Raw genomic sequence first — 24,009 nt, 5'->3', positions numbered from 1 at the left:
AAAATAATCATGGGAAATGATCTGAGTTTCATCTGTGGTATAATTTGGTCTTCACAAAAGGGGTAAAGAAAAGCCCAGTGGGAATGTGCTTTGGCTTATAGACAGGTTTTGAAAGATGAGGTACCTCTAAAATTCTATGAAGAAGAAAATGAAACTGGCTCACAGTAGAGCAATCCCCCACCTCTTTTTTCAATTAAATAAAGGTATTAATTCACCACTTTAGACCAATTATAAAACCAGAAATAAGGATTTGGGTTGCACTGAATAGGCTTCTTTTTGCCTTTATATGGATAGTTTCTTTCTTTTAAATTTTATTTTAAACCATTGGAGTATATGCACCTTTTTAAAAAGGCAAATGATACAATAAAGCTTTTACTGGAAAACAGCAAGTTCCCTGCTCCATTCTCATTCCTGATTCCCATCCTCAAGGCAACTGCTTTAATAACTTTGGCTGTTTATTCTGGTATTTTCATCTGTTTCTAGATATGTATTTTATTTTATAGCATCACAGTTTTCTTTTTTTAGTTTTAGGTAATTTTTTTTTTTTTTTTTGAGACAGAGTCTTGCTCTGTCACCCAGGTTGGAGTGCAGTGGCACCATCTCGGCTCACTGCAATCTCTGCCTCCTGAGTTCAAGCATTTCTCCTGTCTCAGCCTCCCGAGTAGCTGGGACTACAGGTGCCCACCACCACATTCAGCTAATTTTTGTATTTTTAGTAGAGATGGGGTTTCACTATGTTGGCCAGGCTGGTCTCGAAGTCCTGACCTCAAGTGATCTGCCTGCCTCGGTCTCCCAAAGTGCCGGGATTACAGACATGAGCCACTGCGCCCAGCCTAGTTTTAGGTATTTTTGAATTTCCTACCTAGAAGATGATTCGGCTTTATTTTTTATTATTAAAAATTCTTTTAAAATTAGAGACAGTCTCACTCTATTGCTCAGGCCAGAGTGCAGTGTAGCTCAGTGTAGCCTCTAACTCCTGGACTCAACTGATCCTCCCACCTCACCCTCCTCAGTAGCTGGAACTACAGGTGCATGCCACCATGCCCAGCTAATTTTTTTTTTAAGGTAATTTTTTGTAGAGATGGGGTCTTGCTATATTGCCCAGTCTGGTCTTGAATTCCTGGGCTCAAGATTCTCCCTCCTTGGCCTCCCAAAGTATTTGGATTACAAGCGTGGGCTGTGATGCCCAGCCCAGTGGTTCAGCTTTTAAAATTGGTATTCAACATCCCCATTCTCATGACACAAGCCTCTTCCTTTCTTTAGTCTTCCAATATAATTATATGAACCTTTTTGGTTAAACCATTGTTCCATGTTTACGTTATTATGATTATGTAAATATCCATAGTTGGGTCACGGGTACAAGAATTACATTTTCTTTCTTGACAACTTTTGTTTTTTCTGAAGTTAGTAGCTACTTTTCCCATTTGTTTAGTTATCTGTTTATCTCCTAGATAGAAATGAGAAATTATGTGTCATAATCCTCAGACTCTCCTATAGAACTAAAGATCTTTTCTCCATATATTCAGTTCTGTCAGTATTCCATTGGCTTTTTTTCTTCTTGGAGATACCCCTCCTGGGAGTCTGTGTTCTCTTTCTTTAGTCTGGTGTGATGGTTCTCCAAGACCCACTGCGCAGTTGTCCTGGGACTTGCCTTTATTGTTATGTTGGCAATTTCCTTTGTCTCTTCTAGGTTTAGTGACTTCCTTTTTTTTTTTTTTTTTTTTTTGTTTACTCTCCTGTTTCGGTGAACTTTATCTTCCATTGTCATTTTGAGAAATAATACAAAGATGGGAAGAAAGTTGAGATCTTATCAGAAGATATACTTTGACTTCTTATCTTTTGATATGGTTTGAGTATAGGCTTCTAGGTGAAATATCACTTTACCTCCAAATGTTGAATACATTGCTCCATTATCTTCTAGGTTTAGATCCATACTGTTGAGTAGAAATATAATTTAAGGCACAGATGGGAGCTCATCTATAATTTTAAATTTCCTAGCATCCACGTTAAGATAAGTAAAAAGAAACAGATGACATTAAGCATAATAAACTGGGCATAGTGGCTTGCACCTGTAATCCAGCTACAACATAACGAGACCCTGTTTCTTAAAATGAAGCATAATAATATATTTTATTTAATTCAGTATATCAAAAATACTTTCAACATGTCAGTATAAAAATATTGAGCTACTTACACATATATGTATATATACATATTTACTATGTCTCTAAAAAATCAGCGGTTTTCTCATTTTATGTTAAGAAAAAAAAAAATCAGTGGTTTATTTTGCAGCTTGCCTCAATTTGGACTAGCCACACTTGAAGTCCTCAAGGGTCTCGTGGTTGGTGGGTACCATTTTGGAAATTGTAGGTTTAGAGTATTGCTGATGGCATACTGATTTTGATCTTTCATGACTGTTGTTTTCCACTGGAAGTTTCTTTATTCCTCTGTCACTGTTATTTTCTGTTAAAAAAAATTGTGGCCACCCTAGTGGGTATGAAGTTGTATCTGGTCATGGTTTTGAGGTGCATCATGACTAATGATGTTGAACATCTTTTCTTGTGCTTATTAGGTTTTATCTTACAATTAATATTAATTGGCTGTCAGAAGCATCTCTTATGATTGTTTCCAAAGTCATTTTGCAAAACCCTTGCCTTTAATTGGCTAAGTATACAAACAAAATCTAATAATTAAATTTTAGCCCAAAATCCTAAGTACATATTTTGGTCTATATGGTAACATTGTATTCACCTATAGAGATGTCCCTCTCTCCCTTTCAACAAAACATCCTGAAACTTGTTTATAAATCATGTATTTGTTAGTAAGTCAAAGTTTTAATAGAAGCTAATAGAGCCCTCTATTTAACTTTCAATTGCAAAAGGAATTTACTGTTTTTGTTGCCATGTATGTTATATTATATGAGGTTTCATTAAACTGAAAGCATGTACTTCTCTATGTATAAGAAAAGGTAATATTTTGGATTCATTTCTGGCCCAGGAATATTTGGACAGAATGTTTGTGACATGTACCCTTAAGTAATACAATATATTTCATAATTTTTAGTAATTCAGAGTTAGGCTATCTTCCAGAAGGTCTATAATTAGCAATTTCTTATTATGATTTAATGTAGAGCTTCCCAACCTTTTCATATCATGGTACACATAAAAAATATGGCACATTGGACTACACAGATGAAGTTGCTTAAGCCAGTGGTGCGTTGCCCTGAGGACTGAGGTAATCAATATATGTATTTCAGCATACCTGTAAACCAGGCTTACTAGTTGGACAACTGGTTTAATGTAACTTTTTTTTTTCTTTTTTTGAGACGGAGTTTTGCTCTTGTTGCCCAGGCTGGAGTGCAATGACGCAATCTCGGCTCACCACAACCTCCGCCTCCCGGGTTCAAGTGATTCTCCTGCCTCAGCCTCCCAAGTAGCTGGGATTGCAGGTGCATGCCACCGTGCCTGGCTAAGTTTTTTTGTATTTTTAGTAGAGACAAGGTTTCTCCATGTTGGTCAGGCTGGTCTCGAACTCCTATCCTCTGCTGATCTGCCTGCCTTGGCCTCCTAAAGTGCTAGAATTACAGGCGTGAGCCACCGCGCCCGGCCTAATGTAACTTTTTAAAAAATGTTCAGCTTGGGTAATTCAGCTACTTAATACTTGATTCTGGCTCTGGAATTACATGCCAGTAGATACATGCCCAGATAGAACTGGTAGGTGTATTCAAAAATTGGTACATGCATACTGAACAATATTTTAATTCAGATTTTTTCATTTGCAAGCAACAGAGACCAAATTCAAATTGGCTTAATTTTTTAAAAGGGAATGTACTGATTTGCATAATTAAAAGCCTGGGGTGGGCATTTTTTAGGCACAGCTGGATCCCGGGGCTCAAGTGTACCTTCCATGTCACTTATTTAAAAGCTTTAGTCCTTACTTAAATGGTTTAGGCTTTTCTGTATACTAGGTGAATTTTTCTGATATTGTAATTTATTGAATGATACTTTAAGATCAAGGTTGCTGGACCAAAAATTTGACCTCTTATTGTCATTGAAATAGAGCTAGGATTCTACTGACATGTTATTTTATTATCTTTTTGCATGGGTTGATGCCATGTTAACAATTGGCTGTGGTAGAGCTTTTACATACTTGCAGGTATATGCACAGACAAGTACAGTAACGCTTTTCCCTGCTCTGCTTGTCTGCAGGCAGTGAAGTGAAATCTGCAAGAGTCCTGCTCGCTCAAGGCCTGCATACAGGAAAGAAGCAGGGGAAAAGCGTTACAAACAGCTTTTGTTCTACAGCATTTTAAAATATAACAGGTAGGTCAGATTTTTGGTCTGTCAGCCTTGACACTATCCCTTGAAAAGTAGGTCATGTCATCGACATGTATTTAAAATGTGACTGTGATAAAAGTTTTTAAGATTCTTTTTCTTGCTAAGAAGTTATTTAATAAACTCCCTTAGTGTTATTAGACATTAGCTACTAAAATAGCCTTTTTACTGACTAGAATTATAGCCCAGCTTGAGAGTGGCAGATGTGATAAAAATATACTAAAATTTTCAAGATTTTTAAAAATTTAAATTCAATCCTGTGGATTAACTCAAGACATATTTTGCATAATCTAGCCAGATTCTGAAGCATATTAGTAACTTTAGAATATAAAAAGAACAAAAGAAAAATTTTACGCCAACTGCCTGTAACTACCAAGTTACTCATGCAGCCGTTTTGTTTTTTAGGTATATTGGAAAGTCTGATTCAGTTACGATCAGTGTATGGAATCACAAGAAGATCCATAAGAAACAAGGTGCTGGATTTCTCGGTTGTGTTCGTCTTCTTTCCAATGCCATCAACCGCCTCAAAGACACTGGTTGTGAGTAGATACGAGTGCTTTTCCAATTAAAAAACATATATATGTGTGTGTGTGTATATGTATTTGTGCATATACATATATACATGCACTATATATGTATCCTCAAATATATACTTAAAAATAATATATATATTTGAGTATGTTGGTAGGGCTTCAAACACAACTTCTTGTGCATGTCTGAAACATTGGTAAAAATTCCTGATCTAAATTTATTTTGTAGACTTAAAAAAAAAAGAAACATTTTAAATATGTGAAACTTACAGCCAAATCAGAGCTGATGCTTCATTTCCAGCTAATTTAAAAGTATTAAGAAATGATTGATATCCAGAATGGCAAAAATAAAGGTATCAGGATGTATATGCCTTTTAAAATTTCTTAGTATCCTTTTCTGGTTTTGGTGGATTTGTGGATGAAATGTTTTTATTTAGGTGATTGGAGTGTTTAAGCTGGCAGTTAAAGGGCAATTACGAAGGGGTAAGAATGGTATAATACATAAAACTGCTGTGACAAAATTAAAAGTTAAAGATTAAACATTATTTTGAGTGTACAACAGCTGTATTAACTACTTAGCTGTAGCTGAGTTTATCATCAGCCTGAGGATTTAGAAGATTAGACCAAGATCAAGACATTAGAAGTGGTTTTCATAATGGATTTATAAGTTGACTTAGCATAACCAGGTGAGTCTTTTGGATGGGTCTTTCTATTGGAACATAAATGGGAATTCCTTTTTCAACAGGTTTTTTTTGTGTGTTTGTTTCTATAGAATTCTTTTTTATATAATGTAAAAAATACCGTTAGTCATCGTCATGGGATTTTAGCCCAGATGCATATGCTAAACAAACTCACATAAGATCTAAGGAAATTAATAAACAAAAAAGAGTAAATTTAGCATTGACTATTAAATATATCAAGAGATTGTCTCTTTTAATGTAGTATGATACCACAGCATAGGTATATATTGACCTTGTGAAAAAGAAAAGGGCAGAAAATTGAGCTAGAAGTTCTTAGTCCAAGATATTTAAAGGCATCTAAGAAATTCTTGTATTTCTGGGCTGACAGGGCAACCAACAGTAGAGAAAAGACACTGGGATTGGAAAAAATGAATTGCATATAAAAGTAAACTGTTTTATTACTCAGCAAACTGAAAACTTATAGGTCAAATGTCTGACATTATCCCTAGTTCAATAAGTTTACAGTTATTGAAGACTTAATGTGCTACTGTTCTAAACCCTGGCTGTATAAAGGAGAAAAAGGCATGAATCCTGTCCTCTGAGAAGGAAGGGCAAAGGCCTGCTGGCAAAGGGAGCATGCCACATTGGAAGGACTGAATAGGAGAGGAGGAGTTAGTTGCTCTGCAGAATCCACTGTATAGCCAACTTAGTAGCACCCATTTATTTTGCAAAGGGAAAAATGTCTGTATTTTTGGTTGGATAAGTAGGGACTGTAGTTTAGGGGCATGGATTTTTCTGTTTCTTGTGACTGCTTCATTGTATTAATTTATTTGACTTTTTTGATGTGCAGTAATATTGAATTTATCAAATATTTATTGAGCACCTACCTGATGTAATGTTCTACCAGATTGGAGTGGAAAATACAAAGACTAAGATATGGTCTCCTCCATTTATCAATTCACAGATAAGTAGACAGATGGCATACAGTTGTAAAAGCATTCAGCTATAAGTGCTGTAATCAAAGTAAAACCAGCGTACTTTAGGTGACATTGTTCCTTACTGTAACTTTCAGGGCCAGGTCAGTGTTATATCTCTTTTATAGATGAGGCATCTGAGAGAAGAAATGATTTGCTCCTAAATGAATGAGTGACAGAACTGATGCAAACCCAGATTTTACAGTTTATTCTTGGCTTCTTATGAATACTTTTTTGGGTCCATGTCATTTGAAATGGTTAGTTAAAAAATGATAATGACAACTAACATTTGTTGACCACTTATGTGCCAGGCACTATGCTGAGAGTTTGGCATAATTATCTGATTTAATCCTCAAAAAAATATGAGGATTCACATATTGTCATATGTGAGAAAACCAAGGCTTAGGGATAAATTCCTTAAGACCAACAATTATTAAGACTCAGACTAAAGTGGTCTAAAAGTTTTGGAGAGAAAGTGACTACGTGTTGGCAATGTAATACACCAGTGTTTGGTTTTTGAAATCTGAACTCTTTAAATGATAGGTTTGATTTCTAATGGATTGTGGAAATTTATTGTCACTCTATAGATGTTAGAATCTCTGATACCAGCTAATTTTTTCGTTGCTTTCTTTGTTGACTTCAAATAGATCAGAGGTTGGATTTATGCAAACTTGGGCCAAATGACAATGATACAGTTAGAGGACAGATAGTAGGTAAGTGTGGAATTTAAAGTTACATGAATTTTGGTTTCAAACTGACCTAAAGTGTAAAATACCTTTTAAATCAAAGTATAATAACTGTAGCTTCATTGTGTTGGCCTGAATTAAATGAGCCAGGTAAAATGTTACAGTGAATCCAGGATCCAGGTTAACTTAATTTTAAAAACTTTAATGTAAAAAAAAAAAAAGTTTTGTGAAGAACTGTTGATCCTTCAGGAAATAATTCTTTCAAAGTATCCTAATATAGTAGAGCACTAAGTTCAGACTTTATAAATGTTATTAAAGTTTACTGAAAATAATTCTCAAACTAGTTTTTTTAGTAAGAAGAGAACATTCTATTGAACTTGTTTTAATGTTTAATGCTTTACAGCTTTAAAATCTATGCTAATTGAGAAAAAACAGAATGAGCAATGGTAGTGTAACACTGGAAAAAGGGAGAAATTGTTACCTTACTCATGAGGCACTTAGTAGCCTTATGTGGTATTTAGGGTGTCTTGAATTGACCTGGAGGGAAGGGCTTGATATAAAATTTGCTGAGACCTTTCTTAAGAATTGATAGAGATTTGATCAAGATGCCTAGTATGGAAGGACACTGTTCATCTTAGAGGCTTCTTAAATTAAAGAAGAAAAATGTGGCCAGGCACAGTGGCTAACACCTGTAATCCCAGCACTTTGGGAGGCTGAGGCGGGTGGATCACCTGAAGTCAGGAGTTCGAGACCAGCCTGGCCAACATGGTGAAACCCCATCTCTACTAAAAATACAAAAAATGAGCTGAGCATGGTGGCAGGTGCCTGTAATCCCAGCTACTCGGGAGGCTGAGGCAGGAGAATCGCTTGAACCCAGGAGGCGAAGGTTGCAGTGAGCCAAGATCACACCATTGCACTCCAGCTGGGTGACAAGAGCAAGACCCTGTCTCAAAAAAAAAAAAGAAAAGAAAAGAAAAATTCAATAGGAATGTCACACTTCATGATAGAACAGAACTTAGTAAGATTATTTTGTTATGAACCCATCAGAGAGGTTTTAGTTACTGAAGGTACTTTATTTTACAAGGCAGTGAATTGGGTTCATAGTTAGAGAACCATCAGAGTAGCCACATAGCAAAGCCCTATTGTGGTTATCCCAGGGAAGTATCTATACCAGCGCACCCCACCATTTTTGGTACCAGGAACCGGTTTCATGGAATACAGTTTTTCCATAGACCAGGCTGGGGGTGGAGGTGGTTTCGGGATGATTCAAGTGCATTACATTTATTGTGCACTTTATTATTATTACATTGTAATACATAATGAACTAATTCTACAACTCACCATCATGTAGAATCAGTGGGAACCCTGAGCTTGTTTTCCTGCAACTAGATGGTCCCATCTGTGGGTGATGGGAGACCATGACAGATCATCAGGCATGAGAGTCTCATAAGGAGCTGGCCTTGTGTGTGCGGTTCACAATAGGGTTCGTGCTCCTATGAGAATCTAATGTCGCCACTGATCTGATAGGAGGCAGAGCTCGGGTGATAATGCGTACTCACCTGCCACTCACTCCTGTTGTGCGGCCGGGTTCCTAACAGACCCTGGACCAATACCTCACCCATCCATGGCCTGGGGGTTGGGGATTCCTGATCTACACTACATCATTACTGATAATTCCTGTCATTCTTAGATTGAGAAGGGAGCAAAAAAAAAAAAAAAAAAACCTCAAAAATAAATTCAGTCATACAACACTTTCACATGTAAGTGTTCCTTCTGTATTTGATTTGTTATGTTACATAATGCTTGCCAACTACTGTCTAGTAGTAACAAAATAGTTTTACTAGGTATGAATTTGCATTTATATAAATAGCAAACTTTGTTAGACATTAGAAGTATACCTACTGGAGTACACCACATAGAAAACAAATGTTTTACTCTTAAATATGTGTATGCATGTATATATGTGTTTATTTAAAGCTCTTATGTGAATCTGGTGTTCATAATAGGACCATTAATAAAGAGAGAGGCAGGCTGGACTCAAACATTATGATTCTTTAGTTTTGTCATTCAAAAACAGAATGAGTTCCAGTTCTTTCAGAATGAGCCCTCTAACAAATAATTGTAAGTAGGTATATATACTTTTTGGAAAATGGAGAAAAGGACACTAGAAGACTAACTTTAAAAACTGTATTCCCGGGCCGGGCACAGTGGCTCACACCTGTAATCCCAGCACTTTGGGAGGCCAAGGTGGGTGGATCACGAGGTCAGGAGTTCGAAACCAGCCTGGCCAGCATGGTGAAACCCTGTCTTTACTAAAAAATACAAAAATTAGCTGGTGTGGCATGGTGGTGTGTGCCTGTAGTCCCAGCTACTCAGGAGGCTAAGGCAGGAGAATCGCTTTAACCTAGGAGGTGGAGGCTGTGGTGAGCCGAGATCTCACCACTGCACTCCAGCCTGGGCAACAGAGCGAGACTCCATCTCAAAAAAACAAAAACAAAACAAAACAAAAAAAACTGTATTCCCCTCTAGTATTTTTATATACATAAATATGTATATAAAATGTATATGTCTTTAATTCCAGTGAACATTAACTTTTTACTTTGCTTTCTTTCACTTAACCATAATCATTTTTAGTATTTATAATCTTTGTAATTAATGATTTTTAAAGGATGAAGTATATAGATATATCACAACTTAATAATTAAAAAAATTTTTTGCTATTATAACATTGAAACTTGCAAATATTTTTGTACACTTTGCTTTATTCTTTTTTAGAAAAGAATCTCCCAAATTTAGATAATTGATTCAAGGAGTACAAACTTTTTTCCTTGTTTAAAACTGTTATGCCCCAGCTACATTGGGAGGCTGAGGGGAGGATTGTTTGAGCGTGGGAAGTCTAATGTATCATTATTGTTATTACTTGAATGTATACCTTTTTTATGATTTTTTTTTAGAGGAGATTATACTGAATTTTTAAAAACTGGTTTAAATTTATCATAAACATCTTTTTTTTTTTTTTTTGGACCATAAACACATTTCTATAGCATTGTTACTTGTTTTTTTTTTTTTCCTACTTTGCATTAAGGCTTGCAAAATCTGTAGCATTTTTAATGTATGATAGCCCATGGTGGGTATGTAATTCATTTAACCAGTTAATAGCTGTGCTATTAACATAGCATTCTGGAGATGTAAATTGAAGCCCATGAAATTCTTTAGCTTTGAATCTTACTATTATTCTAAACAATGCTAATGAGAAAATACATTGTTTCTACTATGATTGTATTTTGGTACGCATTTCACTTGTTTTATCTATTTAAAAACTGATTGATACAGTTGTCTAGTACAGTTTTCATATAATGTTTTGTTTACATTTGCCAAGTAGGTGTTCATAGTGTTCTCTCCTCTAAATGGGACTTAATATCAAGGAGCTCTGTGTTGAACTGATCTTTCAAAATGTTTACAGAGCTGGAAGATTTCAGAATTTTGAGACCCTTCTTTGAATGAAGGGTCCTTAGATGTAATACTTGTTGTGCTGACCTATTATTTAAGAAGTTGGATTTATAGCCAAGTTTGACTATACCTCCTTCTGTCTTTTGGGAGAGTTACCAGAACTAGAATTAAGCAATACTGGAGCGGCAAAGAAGGACTTCAGAGATATAATTTAACGTAACTTTTTCATTATTCAGACAGGGATTATCTACACCTTAAGTATATTAAGTGTTTTGTTCAAGGTTACAGTGCTAAACTAGTTACTAGAGCCTGCTCTAGAATTCACATCTCTTCCTTCTTCGTTCTTTGTGGTGGTTTTATACTACACTGGATAATGGTGTCCTGTTAAAACTCCATCAATCCAAGGATTGCTCTTTTGCTGGAATACCAGGATGGCCCTCTTGCTAGAATACAGTGTATTTTTATTTATTATTTATTTATTTATTTATTTTTTTGAGACGGAGTCTCACTCTGTTGCCAGGCTAGAGTGCAGTGGTGCAATCACGGCTCACTGCAACCTCTGCCTCCCAGGTTCAAGTGATTCCCCTGCCTCAGCCTCCCCAGTAGCTGGGACTGCAGGTGCACGCACCACGCCCGTAGTTCCTCACCCGGCTAATTTTTTGTATTTTGTAGAGACGGGGTTTCATCATGTTTGCCAGGCTAGTCTCGATCTCCTGACCTCATGATCCGCCTGCCTCGGCCTCCCAAAGTGCTGGGATTACAGGCAGAAGCCACTGCGCCCAGCCCAGTGTATTTTTTAGATGGTCAGATGATCAAGTATTAAAGTCAAATTAATATGGACTTTTCAAACTTCTTTGTACATGAATACACCCTTAATATGTTATGCCTCTTCCTTTTGTTTTGTTTTTTTTTTTTTTTGAGACGGAGTCTCGCTGTATCGCCCAGGCTGGAGTGCAGTGGCGCGATCTCAGCTCACTGCAAGCTCCGCCTCCCGGGTTCAAGCGATTCTCCTGCCTCAGCCTCCCGAGAAGCTGGGACTACAGGTGCCCACCACCATGCCTGGCTAATTTTTTTGTATTTTTAGTAGAGACGGGATTTCACCCTGTGTTAGCCAGGATGGTCTCGATCTCCTGACCTTGTGATCTGCCCGCCTCGGCCTCCCAAAGTGCTGGGATTACAGGCGTGAGCCACCGCGCCCAGCTATGCCTCTTCTTAATTAAGTACAGTATTGACTCTGCTATGCACCATTACTATGGTGAAAAAGGAATTAGGCTTCTTCCATGAACGTAATAAAGTGTAGAAAACCTTAGAATTCTAATATTACTCCTAAAGGGAAAAATCTGTGGGAAAAGAAATTATAAATTTTAGTAGAAACCAAAGAGTTCATTCTAAAGTATTAAAATAAGCTAAGTCAGATGTCTTCTGAAGATAGAAATTTTAGATTATAATAGTTCTTTCTAGTTGTACGAATCTTAGTAATATTTCTGTCATTTAATAGTAAGTCTTCAGTCCAGAGACCGAATAGGCACAGGAGGACAAGTTGTGGACTGCAGTCGTTTATTTGATAACGATTTACCAGACGGGTAAGCTAACATCACTGAAATCATTAGAGAAATATATAGATAATATCTTTAAAAGAATAGAAATAAGTGGGTGTTTATTGTATATTAAATGGTGTTTATCGTATATTGAATGTAGATTTTCCTTCTAATTGTAAAATTAATGGAAGATCTTGTCTCGACAAATTTATAAAATAAGCCACAAATTAAATGTGTTAAATTTGGTTATTAAGAGTTTTGACTAGGAGACAAATGAAATTTCTTGACAAATATAACTCTCTTGTAAATATTATCTAGTTAAAAAAATGTTGCTTGATTAAATTATTCAAAACAGGCCATGCAAGTGCTAAATTAGAAACATTGCTATATTTAAGAGGGATGGGATGGATAGTTTGTGTAATAGTAATTAAAATAACATGGTAAGATTTCATTGAGCATGTATATGGCAGATACTGTTATAAGCACTTTATGTACATATCATTTAATTCTCATAGCATCTTGGAAGGCAGTATATAGCCATGCTTCTGAAATCAGACCACCTGAGTTCTAATCCTTACTATTCTGTGTATTGGCTTTATGACCTTAATTTATTTAACTTCCATATGCTTTGGTTTATATTTATTTACAAAAGAGTATGAGTGATAATAGCATACTCATAAACTGTTGAGAGGATCAAATGAAATAATTCAGGTAAGGCACTTTAGCACAGTGTCTTGCATAAAGTAAGTGCTTAGTAAATAATTAGCTACTATTATTTCTATTGCTACTATTATTGTTACCCTCAAAAACTAAGAGAGAAGTTATTTGGCTAAGGCCACATAATAAATGGCAGAGCCAAAACACACAAACCTGTCTTGATTCTAAAGTCATGATTTTTATGACTGGTCTCTTTGATACTAGTTCTAACTCTTTTCTGATTTTATTTTTAACATTTAAAGTATTTTTAACTAACTTCGATGAGATATAACTTACATGTAATAAATTGCATCCATTGAAGTATATAAATGGTTAAATTTTAACTCCAATTATTTTTTATACAAAATTTTATACCCAGGTTATGGTATTTACTCATTTTTTAAACTGTTAAAAATCACTATAATTAACTGTTCGTAGATCACTTTAGCTTCTAGATATGTCTGTTAGGTCTTTTATAGATATGAGGTAGATTATGGTATTTTTGAAAAGGAAATTTAGGATGAAATAACTAATCAATATTGAGAGAGTGCCAGCAGTAATAAGGCTTATTGTTCTAAACTTGCCCTACATTATTGTACTATAATTGTAATCACAGGAGGGAAAATACCCTAGCATCTCTTTATTTTCTGTCTTTTAGAGCCCTTCAACCTCTGCCAGTATCTTTGTAGAAATATTAACATTATCACATTTCTGTAGTCATTTGGCTCTTTTTCATTAAATGAATTATAGTAAAGAGTTGATAGAAAGTAGCAGTCTTGGCCAGGCATGGTGGCTTACGCCTGTAATCCCAGCACTTTGGGAGGCTGAGGCGGGAGGACCACAAGGTCAAGAGATCAAGAGCATCCTGGCCAACATGGTGAAACCACGTCTCTTCTAAAAATACAAAAAGTAGCCAGGCGTGGTGGTGTGCACCTGTAGTCCCAGCTACTCAGGAGGCTGAGGCAGAAGAATTGCTTGAACCCGGGAGGCGTAGGTTGCAGTGAGCTGAGATCGTGCCACTGCACTCCAGCCTGGTGAAGGAGCAAGACTCTGTCTCAAAAAAAAAAAAAAAAGAAAAAAGAAAAAAATAAAGTAGCTGTTTTGATTTTTTTTTTTTTTTTTTGAGAAGGAGTTTCGCTCTTGCCACCCTGGCTGGAGCGCAGTGGCATGATCTTGGTTCACTGCAACCTCCGCCTCCCCGGTTCAAGCAATTCTCCTGCCTCAACCTCCCAAGTAGCTGGGATTACAGGCGCATGCTACCACACCCGGCTAATTTTTGTATTTTTAATAGAGACGGGGTTTCACCATGTTGGCCAGCCTGGTCTCGAACTCCTAACCTCAGGTGATCTGCCTACCTTGGCCTCCCAAAATGCTAGCCTCCCAAAATGCTGGAATTACAGACGTGAGACACCGCGCCAGCCAATAGTCTTCATTTTTAAAAAATTAGTTTGGGTAGGCTAAATGCTTTGAAAAGCTTTTGGCCGGATGCGGTGGCTCACACCTGTAATCCCAGCACTTTGGGAGGCCGAGGCGGGTGGATCACGAAGTCAAGAGACCTCGTGATTTTATGGTTAAATATATTTTTAGTATGGCCATTTTCCATATTCTAGAGTAATTAGTATGAATTTAATTGTGTATTGTTGACATTATTAAAAATTCTCAGAGTTTGGCTGATGGAAAATATTTGTTACACCTCAGCATAAATACTTTAGAAGCTTCAGAATCCCATAAAATATATTACAGAGTTCTAAAATAAGTTGAAAAATTATATATTCTGTGAATTGATACTTCGGGTTGGCATTCCCGATTTGTAACAGCAGATGTCTTACTGGCTTGCTTGTTGCACTGTGTCCAAGTTTCCTATTAATGCCTTATCACTCAATATTTTTCTTTAAGCTGGGAAGAAAGGAGAACCGCCTCTGGAAGAATCCAGTATCTAAACCATATAACAAGAACTACGCAATGGGAGCGCCCAACACGGTAAGAACGTACAAATATTTTCTCATGATCTATGCCAGCCACCCTCCTGAAGTCCTTTTCTATTTATCTGTCAGCTTTACTAGATTTTTTTTCTTGGTTTTTGCTGTCGTAGATCAGTAGATCTTATAACAGGTGCCATTGTTATTTTTTAAAAGTGTTCTTCAACAGTTTGTTTGACAGGTCATGCTGTCATTGTAGCTCCAGGGCCTGCAGTGGTACTCAATAAATATTGAATGAGGCAGGGCGTGGTGGCTCATGCCTGTAATCCCTGCACTTTTCGAGGCTGCCTGTAATCCCTGCACTTTGGGAGGCCAAGGCATGTGGATCACTTGAGTTCAGGAGTTGGAGACCAGCCTGGGCAACATGATGAAACCCTGTCTCTACCAAAAAAATTAGCTGGGCATGTGACTTATGCTTGTGGTCCCAGCTACTTGGGACGTGGAGGTGGGAGGATTGCTTGAACATAGGTGGTGGAGGTTGCAGTGAGCCAAGATCGTGCCCGTGCACTCTAACCTGGGTGATAGAATGAGACTCTGTCCCAAAAAAAAAAAAAAATATTGACCAGGCATGGTGGCTCACCACTGTAAGCCCAACACTTTGGAAGGCCAAGGTGGGCGGATCACTTGAGGTCAGGAGTTCAAGACCAGCCTGGCCAACATGGAGAAACCCCATCTCTACTAAAAATACAAAAATTAGCTGGACGTGGTGGTGGGTGCCTGTAATCCCAGCTACTCAGGAGGCTGAGGCAGGAGAATGGCTTGAACCCAGGAGGTGGAGGTTGCAGTGAGCCGAGATTGCGCCACTGCACTCCAGCCTGGGCGATAGAGCGAGACTCAGTCTCAAAAATAAAACAAATAAAATAAAATAAAATAAAAATCAAATGAATTAAATTGATAAGCAGAGGAATCTCTGAACTAAATCTTGAAGAATGTCAGGTATAGTCACTTCATGGAGCTTACTGTATAAAGACATTGGGATGCAAGATAAATTTTGGGAACCACAAAGAGGTGCTTTTGAAGTAACTGAAAACAAATAGTCTATGTGGCTGAATCCCCTTCTCCTCACCCTTTTAAGTGAGAACAAAATTTGCCATCTTGTGCAGTGTTTTGTTTTGCCTGTTTTCCCCCTCTTGAGCAGGACTGGCACTAGGCATAAAATACCAAATTCTTTTCATTAGCTGCACCTACTTTTATTTATACAGAACTAATTGCTTAACTCATTGGATCACAAGGTTTTCTCTTTTATGTTATAATTCTCAGGTAAAAGCTTAGCTCATGTTGTCAAGTTGCATTTCTAGTATTAAACTGCCAAGGAATTTATTGAAGTACCCATTTTTATTATATCTGAGCACAGATGAATATGTACTTGTGTCAGTGTTCAAGGTTTCACTTGAACACCAATTTCCTTCTGACTCATTTAACCAGTAAAATTAACTTGAATTTCTACATGTATAAAAGGATGATTGTTGTTTTAAATGTTAATTTTTTTTTTTTTTTTTTTTTGGAGATGGAGTCCTGCTCTATTGCCTAGGCTAGAGTGCAGTGGTATGATCTCGGCTCACTGCAACCTCTGCCCACTGCAACCTCTGCCTCCCGGATTCAAGCAATTCTCGTACCTCAGCCTCCCGAGTAGCTGGGACTACAGGCGCCCGCCCCCACACCTGGCTAATTTTTGTATTTTTAGTAGAGGTGGGGTTTCGCTGTGTTGGCCAGGCTGGTCTCAAACTCCTGACCTCAAGTGATCCGCTCGCTTCGGTCTCCCAAAGTGCTGGGATTACAGGTGTGAGCCACCATACCCTGCCATGTTAATTTAAGAATGAACTCTTGATTATTTTTTTATTTTGAAAGATCTGCAATAGTAGACTGGAAGCCCCTTAAAGAGACAAACTGTTTTCTTTCCTTTTGTGATGTATTGTCAAATGACTGGGTGACTTTTTTAGATTGGGAGGTCTGAGGGACCTCTTAGGAGGCAATAATAAACTGATTTGAATGACAAAAAAGAGCCAGGCCGAGGGAGAGTAGGAGAAAAGAATATGCCAGATGGAAGGAAGAGCAACTGCTCTCAGGTGGAATGACCTTGGCAAGTTCAAGGAACAGGAAGAATATGAGTGTGGCTGAAGCAGAGTGGGAGGGAGAATGGTGGGAAGTCAGGTCTGAGGGAGAGGCTATAGCTAGATCAAGCAGTGTTTTGTAAGCCAGTCTCACATCCACAGATACGTATGGGTTTTATATCAAATGTCATTAAAATAAAGTCATTTAAATACATAGTTGATGACATGCTTATCATTTGCATTTCTTTGGTGCTTAGAGACTTCAGGTTTGCTTTTACTCAGAGTTCTTGAAGTCATTATACTTGTATTAGTCATTCTGTTTTCAGACATGATAAGTGGTTGTTACTGCAGTATATATATATTGTCTAGAGAACTCTACTTTTGATATCTAAATTGATAACGTCTTTTCCTTGTTAATTTTCAATAGACCGGCATCCGAATATTCTAGCCCTGGCAGACCTCTTAGCTGCTTTGTTGATGAGAACACTCCAATTAGTGGAACAAATGGTGCAACATGTGGACAGTCTTCAGATCCCAGGCTGGCAGAGAGGAGAGTCAGGTCACAACGACATAGAAATTACATGAGCAGAACACATTTACATACTCCTCCAGACCTACCAGAAGGCTATGGTATGACAACTAGCAAAGGAAAAATAAAATGTGGTTTACTGATTTCAGCTTGCTGAGGAAGTCAGAAAATATATTTTGAAAAAGTTATTAATCTGAGCTTAGGGATTCTGCATGAAAATAAATATAAAACCTCCCAACTTTGAAAAGTCTTTGAAGTGGTAGATGACTACCTAACCAACAGTTTGACCTTGTGCTCATCATTCAGCCTCAGCGTTTGTGCTCTTCTATAATGAAGTGAGATGACTAGTTTATAACAAAGGTAGTGTGAGAAGCATACGAAATGAAGTGAGACTGTTTTGCAAATAGGCACTGTATAGAAAGGTAAGATGGTATTGTTACTGATAACGGTAATCTGAAGTTCAACCTATGACATAATTTTTTAGATATATATATTTAGAAATAATTTTAAAGGCATATTTCTGATCATATATTTGTATTGTCTGTAATTTTGGATTATCTGATTGGATTGTTGTAAATGACTGAGTCACTTCTATGTTTGTATAAAATGATTACAATCTTATATAAAATCCTAGATTATAAAGTTTCATGTGGAAGATAACATGAGTCTTGTCCTAATAGAATACGGAAGTTTCTAATTTAATACCATCTTGTGAATCCTTGTATATAGTCTGAACTTGACTTCCTCTTCTTGCCAAAAGCTCAACAAGGTTACTTACATCTTTGCCCTCTTAACAGACTATAGATAAACCACTTTGGATTGATGTTGACATCTAATGACCAACACTGGGAATTGCCACATCTAAGTTTTATTTTACTCAAGAATATATTTTAAAACTCTTCTGCAAATGCATGATTCTTATTTTAGTTTTAAATGTATTTTAGCTCTTTAATTTGAAAAAATTTGTCCATTAACTGTGCTATGACTCAAAGGTTAACTTTTAGCACAATCATTAAATTATAGGCTTGAGTGACAGACAGACCTAGGACCTAGGTTCATATCCTGGCTTTGCCATGTAACACCGAGCACATTATTTAACCTCTTTGAGCCTCAATTTTATCCTCTATAGAGGAAAATAACAGCACCAACCATCTAGGTTTGTTGCAAGAAATCAGTGATATCTAATTTCATGTGAAATGCTGGCACAGTGTCTGGCATAGTAAATTTTAACTGTCATTATCAATGTTCAGACCTGAGAAGAAATACTCTCCTGCCATTTCTCTTTGAGATTATAAGGCAAGCTCTTTAGAGTGGGAGTGGTTATACTTCTACAATATTTCTGTGATTTGAATTTTAAAAACTGTACAACCAAAACATAAAAATAAAGTGGATACCAAGGCTGAAATTATTATAGCTGTCCTCTATAGTAATATGATTTTGTTTATAATTTGTGAAAGTTTAAAGTTTAAATTTATTGACACTATACGTTTATAAACAAATTAGATTTATACTAATAAATATTAGTAATAGTTTTTTATGTATTGAAGTTTCTCATTGGATTTTGTCTAAAGACAAAACAAAACCCACCATAAAGAAACCCTTTTAGAGATTGTTCTCTTCACCCTGGCTTTCCTGTGTCTTCCCAAGGATTTTGAGTTCATTTTGTCCTTGACTTTTTTCTCCCCAGTGTGCATGCTTGCTCTTTAGTCCTCTTCTTTCTAATTTGGCTATTTTTCCATCTCTATCTGTTTATGACATAGAATGTCTCCCCAGTATCTCATCTGTTTTGCTTCTCTTTGAGCTCAAATGTAATCTTGAGAATATACCTTTGTCTAGCAAAGAGAAAACATAAGTTTTGGTATAAAATTAGGCATAATAAGCATTATCAACCTCCAGACTCTTTGAAAATTTCTGGAAGTTCCTCCTCAAATCTTCCCAATGTTGGCCAGCCTCTTTCTCAGAGCCTTTTATACATCATTTAAAATTTTTTAGTTATTAGTATTGTGACAATCTTGATTTGTTTTCCATTGCAACATATTTAGTATTTAAGCCACGTTATAAGTTTAGTTTGTTTGTGGATAGCTGGCCTGTGGCCCTCATCATTTGTAAAATTGTTTCCGAGAGACAGAACAAATAATTTGTAAAGCCCTTTTTTGATAATAAATAAAATAGATTGGTAATTTGGAGATTTTTCCCTATTAGTATATCATCTTAGTGTATATAACTGTCTTTGATCTGGACAGTCTGAATGTTTTTGTTATCAGTGTTTATTAATTTTACAGAACAGAGGACAACGCAACAAGGCCAGGTGTATTTCTTACATACACAGACTGGTGTGAGCACATGGCATGATCCAAGAGTGCCCAGGTAAGAACGTATTTTAAGCACTCTTTAGACCATCAAAGAGCCATTTCACCTAGGATTTCTTTGATTTTTAAGAAATTTTTACCTTTTAAAAATAGTTTATGTAAAAGTTTGACTCTTCTGATAGTTACTTCAGTTTTAACGTTTAGTAGAAAGTCCTGCCTACTGCTCTGCAATCCCACCTCAGTTCTCCCCTCCCTCACCAGTTCCTAGCCACCCTCCCCTGCTTCCCCTTAAAAAAAAGTGGAATAGGCAGGGCATGGTAGCTCATGCCTGTAATCCCAGCACTTTGGGAGGCCAAGGTGGGCAGATCATGAGGTCAAGAGATCGAAACCATCCTGGCCAACATGGTGAAACCCCATCTCTACTAAAAATACAAAAATGAGCTGGGCGTGGTGGCGCGTGCCTGTAATCCCAGCTACTCGGGTGGCTGAGGCAGGGAATCGCTTGAACCCAGGGAGGTGGAGGTTTGCAGTGAGCTGAGATCACGCCACTGCACTCCAGCCTGGCCACAGAGCGAGACTCTGTCTCAAAAAAAAAAAAAAAAAAAAAAAGTGGAATGAAAACATGGATCTTTTAGGAGTTTGAAATTTGTCCTAGGGCACCAAGCAGGTGGCTCTTACCTGTATTCCCAACACTTTGGGAGGCTGAGGCATGAGGATCACTTGAGACCCAGGAGTTTGAAACCAGTCTGAGCCACATAGACCTGGTCTCTACCAAAGATTAAAAATCAGCTGTATGTGGTAGAGCACATCTGTGGTCCCAGTTGCTTGGGAGGCTGAGGCAAGGGGATTGCTTGAGCCATGGAGGTTGAAGCTGCAGTGAGCCTTGGTCGTGCTACAGCACTCCAGCCTGGACGACAGAGCAAGACCCCATTTCTCTCTCTTTTTTTTTTTTTTTTTAGTGTTTTATTTATTTATTTATTTTATTATACTTTAAGTTCTAGGGTATATGTTTACAACGTGCAGGTTTGTTACATATGTATACATGTGCCATGTTGGTGTGCTGCACCCATTAACTTGTCATTTACATTAGGTATATATCCTAATGCTATCCCTCCCCCCTCCCCCCACCCCACAACAGGCCCTGGTGTGTGATGTTCCCCTTCTTGTGTCCAAGTGTTCTCATTGTTCAATTCCCACCTATGAGTGAGAACATGCAGTGTTTGTTTTTTTGGCCTTGCGATAGTTGGCTGAGAATGATGGTTTCCAGCTTCATCCATGTCCCTACAAAGGACATGAACTCATCCTTTTTTATGGCTGCATAGTATTCCATGGTGTATATGTGCCACATTTTCTTAATCCAGTCTATCATTGATGGACATTTGGGTGGATTCCAAGTCTTTGCTATTGTGAATAGTGCCGTAATAAACATACGTGTGCATGTGTCTTTATAGCAGCATGATTTATAATCGTTTGGGTATATACCCAGTAATGGGATGGCTGGGGCAAGACCCCATTTCAAAAAAAGAGAAAGAATATTCGTGTAGTCCCAGCTGCTCGCGAGGCTAAGGTGGGAGGCGGAAGTTGCAGTGAGCTGAGATCACACCACTGCACTCTAGCCTGGGTGACAGAACGAGACCCGTCTCAAAAAAAAAAAAAAAGGATAGAAAAAGAAAATTGACCCAGGGAATAATGGAACACATACCCTTTAAAAACGGGTAGTAGGTTGATATTCTTAATTATGGTTCAGCTTAAAAAAAAAAATCTTTAAAAAATTTAACCTCATAAATGCATTCAATGTTCTTTTATGTGTTCCTTAATAAAATTCCATTTTTAGAAAACAACGTAATTTAATTAATTAATTAATGTTTTTGAGACGGAGTCTCATTCTGTTGTCCAGGCTGGAGTGCAGTGGTGCAATGTCAGCTCACTGCAACCTCCGCCTCCCGGGTTCAAGTGATTCTCCTGCCTCAGCCTCTTGAGTAGCTAGGATTACAGGCACCTGCCACCACACCCAGCTAATTTTTGTATTTTTAGTAGAGACGAGATTTTGCCATGTTGTCCAGGCTTGTCTTGAGCACCTGACCTCAGGTGATTTGCTCGCCTCGACCTACCAAAGTGCTGGGATTACATGCGTGAGCCACTGTGCCTGGCCCTAATTTAATTTAAATATCCAAACTTGTGTATTTCAGCTGCAGATATTGCATTTACTAACCAAAATGTCAATTACTTTTAACTTCAAAAAGATGAAATGACACACAAATAAATTTAGTGATTTACCATAATTTTTGGAACATTGTTTTCTCCCTGCCTCCCTCCCTCTCTTTTTTTTGAGACAGGATCTAGCTCTGCTGTCCAGGCTGGAGAGCAGCAGTGCAGTCCTGGCTCACTACAACCTCTGCCTCCTGGGTTCAAGTCATCCTCCCACCTCAGCCTCCTGAATAGCTGGGACTACAGGCATGCGCCACAATACCCCGCTAATTTTTGTATTTTTAGTAGAGATGGGGTTACGTCATGTTGCCCAAGCTAGTCTCAAACTCCTGAGCTCAAGCAATCTGTGCACCTCGGCCTCCCAAAGTGCTGGGATTACAGGCATGAGCCACCGTGCTTGGCCCTATTTTGAGTTATTTTTTAATGAACAGATGCAAAGTACCAAGTAGTCCAGTTACAACTGGAAAAAAGCTTGAATTCTAAATTAAATTCTAAATCAACTTTGTATGTTGCACATACAAAGGATTTGTAGGATGTGGATATTTTATGTTAAGCACAGCAGCCCCCCTCCTCCAAAACAAACCCCTAGAACAACCCACAGAAGGTTTTTTTTCCTGCCTAAAGCTTATGCTCAGGACTCTATTGTGTATTTGAATAAAAAACAGATGTGACTAGCTAGTCTTGGGTTGCTTTGATACTCTCTATTTATAAATAAAACTGTGATTATGAAAATGTCTTACTTTGTGTTATAGAGCTCAGAATTCTTTGAGGGTGGCAACCAAGGGAATGTGCTATTACTCATTACTTTATCAAGGTTGCCATTTCCATGTCTTGACAATATAAGCTGTTAGTTTTTAAAAAGTAGTGGGGGCCGGGCACGGTGGCTCACACCTGTAATCCCAGCACTTTGGGAGGCTGAGGCAGGAGGATCACTTGAAGTCAGGAATTTGAGACCAGCCTGGCCAACATGGTGAAAACCCGTCTCTACTAAAAACACAAAATTAGCCAGGCATGGTGGCATGTGCCTGTAATCCCAGCTACTCAGGAGGCTGAAGAAGAAGAATTGCTTGAACCTGGGAGGTGGAGGTTGTGGTGAGCCGAGATCGCACCGTGGCACTCCAGCCTGGGCAACACAGCAAGACTCCATCTCTAAAAAAATAAATAGATAAAAAGTAGTGGGGAGGAAATTTTACTTTTTTTTTTTAAGCTTACTAAAAAAAGAAAAAAAAAATCCAACGGCCTAACTTTTCAAAATCAGTTTTATTATATAAATTGTAAAAAGCTTTTTGGATTCTGTTTATCTAGTTGAAGGTCAATAATAAGCTTTTCTTTAAAATAATTAGAAATTATTTGTAGGAAATGTATAGAATAACAATGATCATTTTTTTTTAACTAAATGATTTACAATAGTGAGAAAGTTGACCTTGAGTTATATGTTGAAAGAATAGTATGTAAGCTGGCAACAGAAATTGAAATTGAGACAGATTTCAGCACCACTGTTGGTAATAGGCTCTTATTCCAGAGGAAACATGTCAGTTTTTTATTAGTGAGTAAAGGATTTCTGCGAAGCTTTAAGAATATCTCATGTTGAGTATTGACATGTATTTTGAATGATGATTTTATGAAATAACACTTGGGATTATTTTTCTTATTCTGTATCCCCCAAATTACCTTAAAAACTTACATCTTTTGTTTTGGAGGATCCTTTAGCAAATATGCCTTTTGTATGGAAGATCTTTTATGAAAGTATACTATAAATATTTAGTTTCTATTACAATATCACTATTCGAAGATATTTATAAAATTGCAAAGTCAGACTCTTTAAAACAAACTTTATTTAAAGATATCCAGGATACCTAGATTTATCCAAGAAATCTCATTTCACCATGTTTTGCATTTCTCTTTAAAACAATGATTAATGCCTTGTTATTTGTTATATTGCATACTGAGTGACTGTAGTCTTGAAATACAGATCTGTGTTACTTTGTATGACTGTATAACATTCCATTTTTCTTTAACCAGCTCCCAGTGAGACATAAAGATTA

The 24,009-nt window shown here is 37.4% G+C and overlaps 1 protein-coding gene across 4 annotated transcripts in view; it reads left to right on the top strand.

Annotated features, from left to right (window-relative positions):
- SMURF2 (SMAD specific E3 ubiquitin protein ligase 2) overlaps positions 1 to 24,009 on the top strand; it is a 120,506-nt gene that overhangs the window by 63,888 nt on the left and 32,609 nt on the right. For all 4 annotated transcript variants that reach the window (XM_511577.8, XM_024350557.3, XM_063799187.1 and 1 more), the window contains 6 exons: positions 4,740 to 4,873; positions 7,166 to 7,231; positions 12,153 to 12,237; positions 14,785 to 14,868; positions 17,346 to 17,548; positions 19,730 to 19,814. In XM_511577.8, the coding sequence (XP_511577.5) occupies positions 4,740 to 4,873; positions 7,166 to 7,231; positions 12,153 to 12,237; positions 14,785 to 14,868; positions 17,346 to 17,548; positions 19,730 to 19,814 (657 nt within the window). The remainder of the gene's footprint in view (positions 1 to 4,739; positions 4,874 to 7,165; positions 7,232 to 12,152; positions 12,238 to 14,784; positions 14,869 to 17,345; positions 17,549 to 19,729; positions 19,815 to 24,009) is intronic.

This window comes from Pan troglodytes, chromosome 19, assembly GCF_028858775.2.
Source record: "Pan troglodytes isolate AG18354 chromosome 19, NHGRI_mPanTro3-v2.0_pri, whole genome shotgun sequence".
Classification (NCBI taxonomy): Eukaryota; Metazoa; Chordata; class Mammalia; order Primates; family Hominidae; genus Pan; species Pan troglodytes.
The sequence above is the reverse complement of the archived record's forward strand: the minus strand, read 5'-3'. Positions and strand labels throughout refer to the sequence as shown.